The sequence below is a fragment of the Lampetra fluviatilis genome, chromosome 12 (genome assembly GCF_964198595.1).
Source record: "Lampetra fluviatilis chromosome 12, kcLamFluv1.1, whole genome shotgun sequence".
NCBI lineage: Eukaryota > Metazoa > Chordata > Hyperoartia > Petromyzontiformes > Petromyzontidae > Lampetra > Lampetra fluviatilis.
In genome coordinates this window covers 11097867-11111538 of record NC_136286.1, presented here as the reverse complement: position 1 = coordinate 11111538, position 13672 = coordinate 11097867, and the positions used below count along the sequence as shown (strand labels likewise).

The following is a 13672-nucleotide window of genomic DNA, read 5'->3' as shown; positions in this document are numbered from 1 at the left end:
AAATGCCGGGAAGCTGAACGCATTGCTCAATGTATCCGTGGCGGGCTGCTTCATTCTCTTGTCGAGTAGAGGCCTCATTTGCGTGGCTGTCATTGTCATCGTCGTGTTGTTGTTGTTGTTGCCCGACACGCAGCAAGCTCCAGGCTGCTGTGGCTGCTGCTTCTGCTTCTGTTCATTCCACTCATCACTGGGGGTGCTTATTTCTACTGGTCGCGGCATGGCGGAGGCCGACCAAGCCGCCGGAAGGGATACGGGTACTGCTGCTGGGATGGCGGGGTGATGCGTGGGCGTGTAAAACAACAACATGTGCACCTATTGTTCTCTTTTAGCCCCGCCCACCCCCTCCCCCAACACGCTCCATTCATTGGCTACCACATTCAGATAAGCCCCTCCCCCCTCTTCCCCCCCATCAACTTGTATTTAAGAGCTTGTCTCTTGGATTTTTGCCTCACTTGATACAGTAAATTTAGCTGTGACGGTCCCACCTGATGACGGAGACTTGTGTTGCCTCCGAAGCGTCGTGATTAATTATTTTATTTCTATTATTATTTATAAATATATATTATGATTATTTATTTATTTTTCCCTACGTGACCTTACCGAAAAAACCTAAGAGTATGTGTGGAGGACGCCTTATTTATTTATTTATGTGGCATCGGGCTCAAAGGAACCGGACGAGCAGCATCGCGTGACTGCGTGCCCACCGGGCGTAACGTTCAGGGCTTGTTTTTTATGTCGCCCCATTCTTTTCTTGTTTGGTTTGATGGGCACAACAACAGCAAAAAAATCCCCACCCTATTCTTGTTGATTGTGTAAAGACTTTTTTAGTTTTATGAATAGTTTTTGAGATGCCATTTTATTGCATCAAGCACATATTTTTGCAGTGTGTTCAGAAATAGTTATTCAACTATGAAAACATAGTACATGAAGATTCTAATCTGTCGGTGCCTTAAAAATGTTTGTATAACTTCATTGTTTGCTGGCGTAAATGTCACGAGTGAATGCGTGAATTAGTCTACGGCAATTGTATCGTTCTTTTTTCTATGTGCTCACCTGTTGATTTGATGGCGTGTTAATTTATCATCATTGTTATAGCACTGCTGGTCCATTCGGCATTCCAAGAAAACCCGCCCCAGCTGCCTCTGCAGCTCGCAACCAAGTGAGTGGTCGTCTACACTTGCCAGTTATTAACACATTGTCCTGCGGAGGGAGCTGGTAGGAACGTTGGGTTGCTCGGTCAATGGCCAGGGTCAACGACAGCGTGGTGTATACCGCAAAGGGAAAATGTCAAAACTGGGTGGTTTTTAACTTTTGCCGACAAAACTGGATCCCAAATGTCAAAACTGGGTGCACCCTGGGTGGCCAAAAACTTGAGTTTTGGACACTCAGGGTGCACCCAGTTTTGACATTTGTCAAATACACTTGATACAGTTTTGTCGGCAAAAGTTAAAAACCACCCAGTTTTGACATTTTCCCTTATATATATGTAACAAACATGTTTTGTTCTAAGTGTGCAGCACCATACTTATCGACGCAAACACTATCTACCGTTGTTCTACTGTAGTAGGTGTAGCATGCAAGCTGGCACACTGTACCAGTATACAAATGGCAAGTTCGTGTATGTTCGCGAGCTGAAAGTGTTACTGTAGTTGCAAGCTGGCACACTGTGCCAGTATACATATGGCAAGTAAGTGTTACTGTAGTAGCGAGCTGGCACACTGTGCCAGTATGCAAACGGCAAGTAAGCGAGCTGGCACACTGTGCCAGTATACAAATGGCAAGTTCGTGTATGTTCGCGAGCTGTAAGTGTTACTGTAGTTGCAAGCTGGCACACTGTGCCAGTATACATATGGCAAGTAAGTGTTACTGTAGTAGCGAGCTGGCACACTGTGCCAGTATACAAACGGCAAGTAAGTGTTACTGTAGTAGCGAGCTGGCACACTGTGCCAGTATGCAAACGGGAAGTTTGTGGTGCAAGGTATGGAACATGAGCCACGAGAAACATCATTTGGAACGCTCTAAATCTGTGGCGACATATGGATGAATAACGCAAGGACCTAAACGTGTACAAAATGATACATTAAATCGTACACCTTCTTCACCCAGTTTTGACATTTGTCCACATTGAACATCACCCAGTTTTGTCATATCAAAAAGCACCACCCTGTTTTGCCTGTCGTTTTCCAAGACCACCCAGTTTTGACATTTGGGATCCAGTTTTGTCGGCAAAAGTTAAAAACCACCCAGTTTTGACATTTTCCCATACCGCAAATATGCCCGACTGTGAGGGCGGGCACAAGCCGGCGTGAGTAGGTTAAACGTTGCGTTTTATAAGGGCACCACGGGGTGACCAGCCCCTCTCCACCCAGCCCCACCCCTCCCACCCCCCACATAGCCCCTCCCCACCCAGCCTCTCCCCACCCTCCCCTCCCTATCCAGCCCCTCCCTGCACGACGGACGGACACAATAATCCCCTGTGGGCTGGTGTAACCAGGAGGTTCCTACCAGTAAATCTGAGCATGGTCCTTGTTACTTCAGCAACCCGCACGGTAGACATACAGAGTCCGTCTCCTCAGCGTTTGCGAGGTTCAGTGTTTTTGTTTGCTAGCTGGCATATCATTTGTTCACAGTCACGAGTTTAATTCTCTTATTAGGGTTGACATCATCCAGTGTACAAGTCAACCGCCTGTATTTGACTTGCGAAATGTCGGCATTTTTCAGGGTACGCCTACGGTGGCAGTTATTACACCGGGGAACCCTCCAGCCAGGTATGTTGTGTGGTATGCAGTGTGATGGTCTCTTCATGCATCGTTTCCTCTTGACTTTTTACTCTTTGATTCTGTTTCTGACCTTGTGCGTTGCAGTGACGTGCAACTCCTCAATTAGTCGTATCATCGGTACAGATTATCGGTTCGATTATTCGACCAATCTGTTCGCGCAAAAAAATACTTGTAAAAGTTTAACTCTTCCCACGTCTGCCACTGGATGGGGAGGTTGTGGCCAGGGCTTGGTGACATCATCAGATTCATCGACTGTGTCCTGCTGGGTGTGGCTTGCCAGGGGGTTTCCTGCCTTCGCAAAGCAGGGTGTGGGGGCCCATCCATCTTTTTTCGTGAAGTGTCAAAGTCAACGACTGTAAAAAAAAAGTAGTCAATTCTAATTTTGAGTTTATTAATGGACTCTCATCCCAGCTCTAACTCCTTTTCTTTTTTAATTGTGATGCTAATAAACCATTAAACTTCCAACCAGGTTGAACAGAGACTAAATTATCTCTTTGTACCTGATATCCAAGGGGAATGACTTGTTATCCCGAGATGTGAACTTTCAAAGCTACCCAGCATCCAATTAAATTTGTATTCTACTTTAGAGCCCCATTGTCAGGCCTCTGTTAGGTTAAGGTCTCCCCCAATGTCGTATCGTCCACGGCAGTTATATTTTACCGTATTGGGTGCTGAGCAGCCTGAGTTGTGAAGAAGGTTCCGGAAGGGGGGGGAGGTTTGCCTCGAACCGGTTAACATATCACTCGCCACCGACATGAGCCGTGGTCGGGAATCAAACTCAGGTTGGGGGGTTCATAGCGCAGTGTGCAAAAACCGTTACTCTTCTGCTCCACCCCCTGGTAAATCAGTATCTTATCTTAAAATCATTTATATTGCGACTTATCCAAGGCGCTTTACACAAAACTAACAATAGTGCATATGAATGTCATGGTCGAGATGAGGTGAATGAAATAGATGCGAGGGAGCAATGGGGGGCAAATCTGTGATGTGTGAATTTGGTGAAAGCAACATTTATGGACAGTAAATTATGACGAATGGATTGAATGAATGGGGAATGAGTGGAAAGCCATATAACATGAGAGTAAAGTAACGGTGGCAGTTATGAGGGGGGAGATTAAAAGGGTTGTGGGGTGAGCTAGAGAAAATAAGTGAGCTTTGAGTGCGGAGTGGAAACTAGTGAGCAAAGGTGACATTAGGAATGAAACTGGCCTTTAAACAATCTCTTTCCTCGGTTTTATTGGGTGCTGTACCAACATTACCCACCACAATGTTTCAGCTCGATTGACTAATTGTTATATACCAGTGTACTTTGTGTAATAACAAAAAAGTGACAGATATCCAATGTTTATATTTGTTTTCTAGGCCACCACCACCAGCTAATATCAGTGCAGTTAATGGTGGTTATCAGCCTCATGCTTCCCAAGTGAGTTGTGAGAGGAACCAATGGCACATTTGCATCGCATGCACGCTTTTATATTCGTATCCCTACAGTGTGACTTGCAGAACAGTAAACTAAGTTGTAATTTTTTAGTGTCCTAATGTAAAAAAAAATCATCTTAAAATAATAAAATGTCTTTCATGGAAGTATTCATTTTGGAATGAAATACTTTCTTCATTTTCACAGTTGCTTTGAGTGTGAGCATGTTTAATGTCTCATTGCCATGGATTGTATTTATAATCTTGTAGGAGCGGCCTTTTGAGATGAACGGCTTCTTTTGCAAGGGAGACTTGGTATGCAAAGTTTGGAACGAAATGATCGCCATGTTTTAGTATATTACTCGAGCGATTATATTAATTTCCATTTCTCAGCCTTGGCGGCAGCTGCCGGATGTCACTCCCTCCATTCATCCAGCGAGGTAGGCAGTGCTACTATCTTACACACACCATGAATGCCACTCTAACGTGAATTCCGGAAATATATAGTTAACAAAAGAAAAGTTTTTTGTGACACTTTCGTTTTAAAATGACCCGTGATGTTTGTTCCGGTGTCTTCTAGGGCCCCACCAGCTGTTCCCAGTGCTCCCCATCCCGAGAACGTTTACTATGAAGACATTGATCCCAAGGTGAGCTGTGTGGGGTATTACAACTTCAGTTAACGTGTGTGTGTGTTTTGATAAATTTAATGTTTACACGAGAGTGAAACACCCCGGATCAACTTAGGGGAGCCCAGTTCTAGTCACGCTTTTAGTTCAGTGGTTCTTCTTCTTAACCTGGGGTGCACAAACCCCTTTCTGGGGGTGTGAGATGCCCTTTCTGGGGTGTGAGACATGGGCAGATTTTTTTCAAAGGTAAATCATCGAAACATAAATTAAGCACGGGCGCACGTAAGTACAACTACTTTGTTTAATCAAACCTATGTTTTTATAACATAATTTTTTTTAATGATTGATAACCAAAGGGGTGCAAGGCTGCAGTAAGGGTTATGAACGACTGCTTTAGTTAAAAAAATATTTTCACCTGTAAACCCATACGGTTTGGTAAGTAGGACCGCTGAAAAACGACGTTAAAAACTCCCTGCGATTTCCTGCCCACAAACAAGTGTAGTGAGCTCTGGAGCCCTTCTAGATATTTGTTTCTACTCTGTTCACCAAAGGTCTTGGAATAGCTAGGATTACCCACAATGTATCTCTCCACACGATCTGCCAATCAACTAACTGTATAACAGCAGTGGTATAGTTATGCGAATACTTGTGATATCACTGCTGAAAAGCAAATTATTGGCAATTGCAGTTGCAATCAGCAGAGGATGTGAGGAGCACTCAAATGACTTGGCACGTAACATAACCTGGCATCAGACATTGTTGATGTCATTATGTACATTTGATTTGATTTCTGCATAGCTGTAAAACCATAAATGCATGTGTAGTGGTGATACGCGCTGGGTGTATATGTCGTGTGCCAGCGCGTATGTACGGGTGTGTGTGTGGTGACGCGCGCTGACGGGGAGGAGCAGGCGTCAGTGCGCGGGTGGGGGTAGTGCTGCGGATTGGCTGTGTGCCGGTGACGCGCCCAGAGGGAGTGATCGGGTAGCAGCGCGGTGTGATTGGTCGGAGAGTGGAAACACGCGCTGAGCGGAACCGGATCGGGGGGATAGCGCGTGGGGATTGGGTAACTGAGGAGCGGTGCCGACGTTGAGGTCCGCATCCGCTCCGCCTCCCGGGAAGAAGGGGTATATAAGGTGATGCACAGAGGAGCAAGGGGCAGAAGTGGAACCATCTAAGAATGAAGACGAAGGTGTAGAGATAGAGCCCGGAGAGGAGAGTAATGGAGAGTAGAAGAGAGTAAGGTATAGTGTGTAGCCAGCGAGAGAGAAAGGTCTACACGAGCTGAGTAAGGTATAGTGTGTAGCCAGCGAGATAGAACGGTCTACACGAGCTGAGTAATGTATAGTGTGTAGCCAGCGAGATAGAACGGTCTACACGAGCTGAGTAATGTATAGTGTGTAGCCAGCGAGATAGAACGGTCTACACGAGCTGAGTAATGTGTAGTGTGTAGCCAGCGAGAGAGAACGGTCTGCACGAGCCGAGTATGCATACGGTGTAGCCAGCGAGAGAGAACGGTCTGCACGAGCCGAGTATGCATACGGTGTAGCCAGCGAGAGAGAGGCAAAGTCTACACGAGGCGAGAGAGGAGAGTGTAGCAGAGGCGCAGAGTCTACACGAGGCGAGAGAGGAGTGTAGCCGAGGCGCGGAGTCTACACGAGGCACAGAGAGCCGGCAGCACAGAATCCTGAGTCAAGAGAAGTGCGGTGTGAAGAAGAGAGGCCACGCGTTGTATTGTTACAAGTCAAGATTTAATAAAAGAAGTGTGTTCCCGTCAAGGAGTTTCCTGCCGTCATTTTCCAATACTTCATCTGGCGTCAGAAGTGAAACGGGCTTCCAAGTATGGAGACGAGGAAGACCCGTAGGACCCACGGGATTGACCGCGAGGAAGACCTGGACGACTCGGAGCCGCTGGTGGCGGGGGGTGAGGAAGAGGACTTGCCCACGCTGCAGGGTCCGTCGACGGCGCCGGCCGAGCGACCGGGGACAGACGCCGGGCTTCGTGAGGCGCACTCCCGACTGGCGGAGCTGCTGCTCGCCGCCGCGTCCATCTTGGCGGAGATCAGCTCGTCGGGAGGAGCGGGGACGGTGGGGGACATTTTACGAGGTCGCCCCGCAGATTCCCGCCAAAACGAATGGGGGATTCCCGCCATTGCGCCTGGGCCTACTTTTGGCGGGAACGGCGAGCGCCACGTGGTGGTGGGTTCCCAAGCGCGCGCATCGACTTCATCAGCGCGAGAGGGGGTCCGCCATCTTACGTCTGCTGCTGGAGCCGCCATCTTAGACACCGACGGACAGGCGGAGAGGAACCACGAGGCGGATGACTTCATTTTTCAGCAGCGCCTGCCCACGTTGTCAGCCTTCAAGGCGGAAGGCGGAGACTGGGGCCAATTTCAGCGAAGGTTTTTGGCGCATCAAGAGATGTCAGCGTGGTCCGATGCTACGGCGCTGCGGGCATTGCCCGCCATGCTGGACGACGATGCGCTCGCGGCCTTCAGGGCTGCACGGAAGTCGGACCGCTCCACGCTGAAGGATGCGCTGGGTTTGTTGGCCAGGGTCTACGGGCCTCCCTCTACATGCCGCCATCAGTTCTACGCAAGACGGAAAGCGGCCACGGAGACCGCGCTGGCCTATCGCACGGCGTTGCTGGCTCTTGCTGATGCTGCGTTCCCTCGGATGGACGAGGAGGGCCAAGACGCGATGGTTTTGGAGCAGCTGCTCAAGTTGGCGCAGGACCTGGGGGTCCCTATCAACACAGCTGACGACATTGATATTTCTTCTTTGAGAGTCGCCACGAGTATTCAAGCGCATGAGGCCCTACAACGGAAGCAAGGCGTTGGTTGCAACGCTGCTGTCGTCGCAGCCCCGGGGTTGGTGGTCGCCGAACCCCAAGTCGTCAGCCCACGAGAGGAGGCGTTCGCCACGGGACGACCAGGGGACTGGAGGCCGGGGGCCCGGTCGCCTCTGCGATCGGGCCGAAAGTCGGAGCAACCAAGATCTACTCCGACCCTCGTCACGTGCTATAACTGCGGCCTCCGGGGCCACGTGGCGTCCGGGTGCCGCGCTCCGCGGCAGCGCGCCATGGGAGCTCGGCTGGACGACGACCGAGAGCCCAAGTCATCTCTACAATCCCCGGCAAGTCGCGGCACCTCACACGCTCGGCCTGTTTATTCGGCACACATGGGACGCCGCGTTGCGGCGGAGGAGGGCCGGTTAAGGTTCGGGGATTCGGTTCGGCGAGGGGGGTTCGGCCGGGACCAGGGAGACATTGAATGGGCGGAATTGGGGCATAGAATTGTGGCTGCTTCGGCGGGTTCGTCCGTTGTTACGGGATCTATTGATGGGGTTGAGATTAGGGTGTTAGTGGACACGGGGGCATCGGCAACTATTATATCGGACCTCATTTATAATATTCTTCCAGTCCAATGTCGTCCGCTGCTTCCAGTGGATGTGCCATTTTACGCCGCTAATGGGGGATCGTTGGGCATTATCGGTCAGGTTAGGGCGTCCATTTGCATTGGAGATATCAAATTATCGGGACCCGTTTTCGTTTCGTCTTCTTTGGCAGTTCCGTGTCTTTTGGGCACTGACTTTTTGGCTAAAATGCCCATTAAAATTCTTATCGATCAACGATGCATTGAACTGCCATCAGGTCGCCGGATTTCATTTTTGACGGGCCCTACTGACAGTCGGACGGCGTGCGCTACGATACAAGCGGTGGCGACGCAGACAGTGCAAGTGCCCCCGGGTTCACAGATGTTGATTCCCCTCCGGTTGCGAAAACCATGGGTGAGGGAGGCTTCGGGACAGAGTATGCTTTTGGGTCCTTCTAACAAGGCTGTCGGGGGTCTTGATTTATCGGTGGCTCACACTTTGGTGCGGGCTGACAGGGATCCGTTTGTGATGGTTTTGAACGCGGGGTCGCGACCAGCTGTCATCCCGCAGGGCACCGTGCTGGCTCACGCGGCGCAGGTTCCTGGGGATGATGGGTTGGTTGCGCAGGTGGGCTCGAGCCCCGCGCGGAACGTTGAGCCAAGGGAAGACCTTGAGTGGGTCCATTCGTTATGTGCCGCCTCGGACGATTTGTCGGCGGCGCAGTTGGGTGCGCTGCGCGAATTGCTCATTGAATTCTCTGATGTATTCAGTAAACATAAGTATGACATTGGGTGCACGGATTTGTTGCACCATCACATTGAAACGGGCGATGCGGCGCCGGTCAGGCTAAATCCCTTCCGACTGAGTCCCGTGGAGAAGGAACATGTTCAGTCGGCTGTTAACGATATGCTAGAAGCCGATATTATTTCACCCTCCTCTAGCCCGTGGGGAGCGCCTATTGTGCTGGTTAAGAAGCAGGACGGGTCCCTGCGATTCTGCGTTGATTTCCGTCGCCTGAATAAGATCTCTGTGGCTGACGCGTATCCGCTCCCCAGGATGGATGAGTCCCTCGATGCATTGTCTGGTGCGCGATATTTTTCGACTCTTGATTTGTTATCGGGGTTTTGGCAGTTGCCGCTCGACGAAGAGTCGAAACCTAAGACAGCATTTCGGACTCCAGGGGGGCTGTTCCAGTTTAACCGGTTACCCATGGGACTTCACTCCTCTCCAGCGACGTTTCAGCGACTTATGGAGCTGGTTTTGTCGGGCTTGCAGTGGGATACATGCTTGATTTATATGGACGATGTCATTGTTTTCAGTAAAACGTTTGAGGAACACCTCCGGCGATTGAGAGGGGTGTTCTTGCGAATGCGATCGGCTAAGTTGAAATTTAAACCGGCCAAATGTCACCTCCTTCGTAGGTCCGTTAGATACTTGGGTCACATTGTCGATTCTTCGGGGATCTCCACCGATCCCGCGAAGACGGATTGTGTCGGTTCGTGGCCGACACCTACGTCCGTTTCCGACGTGCGTAGTTTCATCGGGTTTGCTTCTTATTATCGGCGGTTCGTTGAGCACTTCGCCACTATTGCAAAACCCTTGCACGCTCTAACGGCGAAGGGAGTGAAGTTCAAATGGGGACCGGAGGAGGAGGCCGCGTTTCGCTCCCTCCGGGACGCCTTGGTGGGTGCCCCACCCTTGTGTTATCCCGATTTTGCCAGTCCCTTTTTGCTGGACACGGATGCTAGCAACACGGGCATTGGGGGGGTGCTATCCCAAGTCGTTGGGGGTGTCGAAAGAGTTGTCGCCTACGGTAGTAGGGTGTTGTCTCCGGCGGAGCAGCGCTACTGTGTCACCCGTCGCGAGCTGCTTGCCATTGTTTTTTTTGTGCAGCAGTTTAGGCCATATCTGTATGGTCGTCACTTTACAGTCCGAACGGACCACGCGGCGCTACAGTATTCATTGAGGGTCGCCCAGCCCTCGGGCCAGTTGTCGCGTTGGTTGGAAGTCCTCCAGGACTATCAGTTTACGACTACGTACCGTAAGGGGTTGCGACACACGAATGCCGATTGCTTGTCGCGGTTGTTGCCTTGTGATGAATGCGCGTGTTTGTCGGGATCGGCGCGCTGTAAACCGACGCTTGCGGGGGAGATGGGGGCACTGGCTGCGACAGCGGGCGCACCGAGTGGGGATGATTCCACTGCCTCTCAGGGTCGGGACTCGCTGCTCTCGCTGTCGCTCAGCGAATGGGGCCGCCTCCAGATGGCGGACAGCTCGCTGCTAGCATTGCGCCGCAAGGTTGGTGGTCCCGAGGGGGACCAGGAGCGTACCGGCTCCTATGTACTTGAGCGGGGCGTGTTGTTGAAATGGGACAGTTTGTCCCGGCGGAACGCACTCGTGGTGCCTTCCGCTGTGAGGGGGAGGGTTGTCTTGGCGGCACACGAACGCCTCTTGCACTTGGGAGTTAACAAGACGCTTGCCCTGCTTCAGCGTGACTATTACTGGCCGGGAATGGGAAGTGATGTGGTGCATATTCTGAAGGGGTGCGTTGAGTGCGCCAGGCGTAAACCACCGGCCGTGGCAGCTAATCCACCGCTGCAATCTATTCAGGTCTCGCGTACCAACGAGCTCGTTGCACTCGATATTTTGGGGCCCTTCCCAGTCACGCCGAGAGGGAATAAATATTTGTTAGTGGGGGTCGAATACTTTACCCGATGGCCTATGGCGTGGCCTCTCGCTAACCAGTCGGCAGCGGCTGTGACGGATGCCTTCGTCCAGGGCTATGTCCTGGACAAGGGGGCTCCCGAACGCCTGCTGACCGACCAAGGCAAAAATTTTTCGAGTAAATTGTTGCAAGAGGTGTGCGATCTGTTGGGTACCAAGAAGGTGCGTACCTCCCCGTACCACCCGCAGACTGACGGGATGGTGGAGAGACTCCACAAAACCTTGACTTCCATGCTGTGCCAGCAGGTGTGCGAGGCACATGTAGATTGGGACCTGCAGGTCCCGGGAGTCCTTGCCGCGTATAGAATGGCCCCCCATGCAGCTACGGGGTTTTCCCCATTCTATTTGATGTACGGTCGGGAAGCTGACCCGCCAATAGAAACGCAACTTGGCCTGTCCGCTCCACGAACTAATTCTAATTTGGCAGAACATATTAAGTTTAATATTCATAAGCTGACAGAGGCGAGGGAGGCCGCACGGCTTAATTCGCGGGCTCGCCAAATTGCTAATGAACGGTTGCGGGCACGGAAGGTGTCCATGCACGAATGGAAACCAGGTGACAGGGCCTGGCTGCATTGCCCTCAGGCACCCTTGGCTACGTCGCCTAAATTGTTGAGACCGTGGAGGGGACCCGTGGAGATCATGCGCGTTGCACGGCCCCAGTGCGTTCAGATAAAGTGGGGAAAGCGCCGGTGGTACGTTCACCCCTCCCGACTGAAACCGTTCTCGCCTCCATATGGCCTCCCCTTGTGTCGTGATGGCCGGGCGTGTGACGTGACCGGCGACCCAGAGGGGGAAATGTCTCTGCCTGATCCACACGTATTGTCGCCTGATCTGCTCCCAGGTGTCTCGGAACTGACAGCTGCCGATCACCGGCGGCCGGATCTCCGCGGCGGGGCCGGCCCTTTCAGGCCCGTTCCGCGCCGTCTGGAGCGGCCGGAACCGCCGGACGGTCGTCAGTGTCCCGCCCCATACGATGGACCAGCCAGACGGACTCGCGCCAGGTCGTGCTACTTTGCATGACCTGCCTCGTGAGGAGTCGGGGCAGTTGGAGCGCCTCGTCACTGCGTGTAGTCGCAGGGACGTGGGGCGCGTTCGTTTCGAATTTGCTCGTATCGTGTTATTGTTGACTTTTCGCGTTCATTGTCAATCTGTACATAGTTATTCTTGTTGTTGTTGTTGTTGTGTTATGTTACGGGGCACACTCGGGGGGTTATGGGGTTTTTTTTTGTTGGTTGTCGTTTTATCGTCGTGGTTGGTTGTTGTTAGCAGCCGGGCCGGCTGCGAGCTATGTGGGAGGGGGTGATGTAGTGGTGATACGCGCTGGGTGTATATGTCGTGTGCCAGCGCGTATGTACGGGTGTGTGTGTGGTGACGCGCGCTGACGGGGAGGAGCAGGCGTCAGTGCGCGGGTGGGGGTAGTGCTGCGGATTGGCTGTGTGCCGGTGACGCGCCCAGAGGGAGTGATCGGGTAGCAGCGCGGTGTGATTGGTCGGAGAGTGGAAACACGCGCTGAGCGGAACCGGATCGGGGGGATAGCGCGTGGGGATTGGGTAACTGAGGAGCGGTGCCGACGTTGAGGTCCGCATCCGCTCCGCCTCCCGGGAAGAAGGGGTATATAAGGTGATGCACAGAGGAGCAAGGGGCAGAAGTGGAACCATCTAAGAATGAAGACGAAGGTGTAGAGATAGAGCCCGGAGAGGAGAGTAATGGAGAGTAGAAGAGAGTAAGGTATAGTGTGTAGCCAGCGAGAGAGAAAGGTCTACACGAGCTGAGTAAGGTATAGTGTGTAGCCAGCGAGATAGAACGGTCTACACGAGCTGAGTAATGTATAGTGTGTAGCCAGCGAGATAGAACGGTCTACACGAGCTGAGTAATGTGTAGTGTGTAGCCAGCGAGAGAGAACGGTCTGCACGAGCCGAGTATGCATACGGTGTAGCCAGCGAGAGAGAACGGTCTGCACGAGCCGAGTATGCATACGGTGTAGCCAGCGAGAGAGAGGCAAAGTCTACACGAGGCGAGAGAGGAGAGTGTAGCAGAGGCGCAGAGTCTACACGAGGCGAGAGAGGAGTGTAGCCGAGGCGCGGAGTCTACACGAGGCACAGAGAGCCGGCAGCACAGAATCCTGAGTCAAGAGAAGTGCGGTGTGAAGAAGAGAGGCCACGCGTTGTATTGTTACAAGTCAAGATTTAATAAAAGAAGTGTGTTCCCGTCAAGGAGTTTCCTGCCGTCATTTTCCAATACTTCACATGTGAAATGGCAGATTTTTTTTATTGTATAAAACTTAAACACGTTGTGCTGTATTAATTATAACACATTTATCATTTATGTAGGGCTTTGTTCTGACCTTACTATTTATTTAGAAAATGGTTTGGTTTAAGTGTTTTGAAATGTTAGCGCATTAATGCTTAAATGTTTTTTTTATTACAGCCGGAGCTACCATCATCATTAATTTCGCCAGTCAGGTGGGCAGTGCCTCGGTTATACACTGTCAACATCTCTGCCACTGTTGTTTAATAATCACATTTTATCCGGAGAAAAAGGTTAATTTCATTGGATGACATTTTTAAATCCTTTATATTAAGTTCGCTTGCTTGCTTGCTTGCGTGCTTGCGTGCTTGCTTGCTTGCTTGCTTACGACCATGCAAATCTTTCGGTCGTTTTTTAACCCACTTGCCGTGATCCAATCGAGCTGACATTTTGCACACATACTCGTGCGAGACAATTAATGGTCGTGAAAAAAATTTCCTA

At 51.3% G+C, this 13672-nt stretch overlaps 1 protein-coding gene across 1 annotated transcript in view; it reads left to right on the top strand.

The window, feature by feature from the left end:
• Nucleotides 1–13672, top strand: part of LOC144934970 (disintegrin and metalloproteinase domain-containing protein 9-like) — a 40928-nt gene that overhangs the window by 21867 nt on the left and 5389 nt on the right. The window contains exons 19-25 of the mRNA XM_078861232.1: nt 134–254; nt 1096–1159; nt 2722–2768; nt 4143–4203; nt 4590–4636; nt 4777–4843; nt 13352–13386. Of these exons, the coding sequence (XP_078717358.1) occupies nt 134–254; nt 1096–1159; nt 2722–2768; nt 4143–4203; nt 4590–4636; nt 4777–4843; nt 13352–13386 (442 nt within the window). The remainder of the gene's footprint in view (nt 1–133; nt 255–1095; nt 1160–2721; nt 2769–4142; nt 4204–4589; nt 4637–4776; nt 4844–13351; nt 13387–13672) is intronic.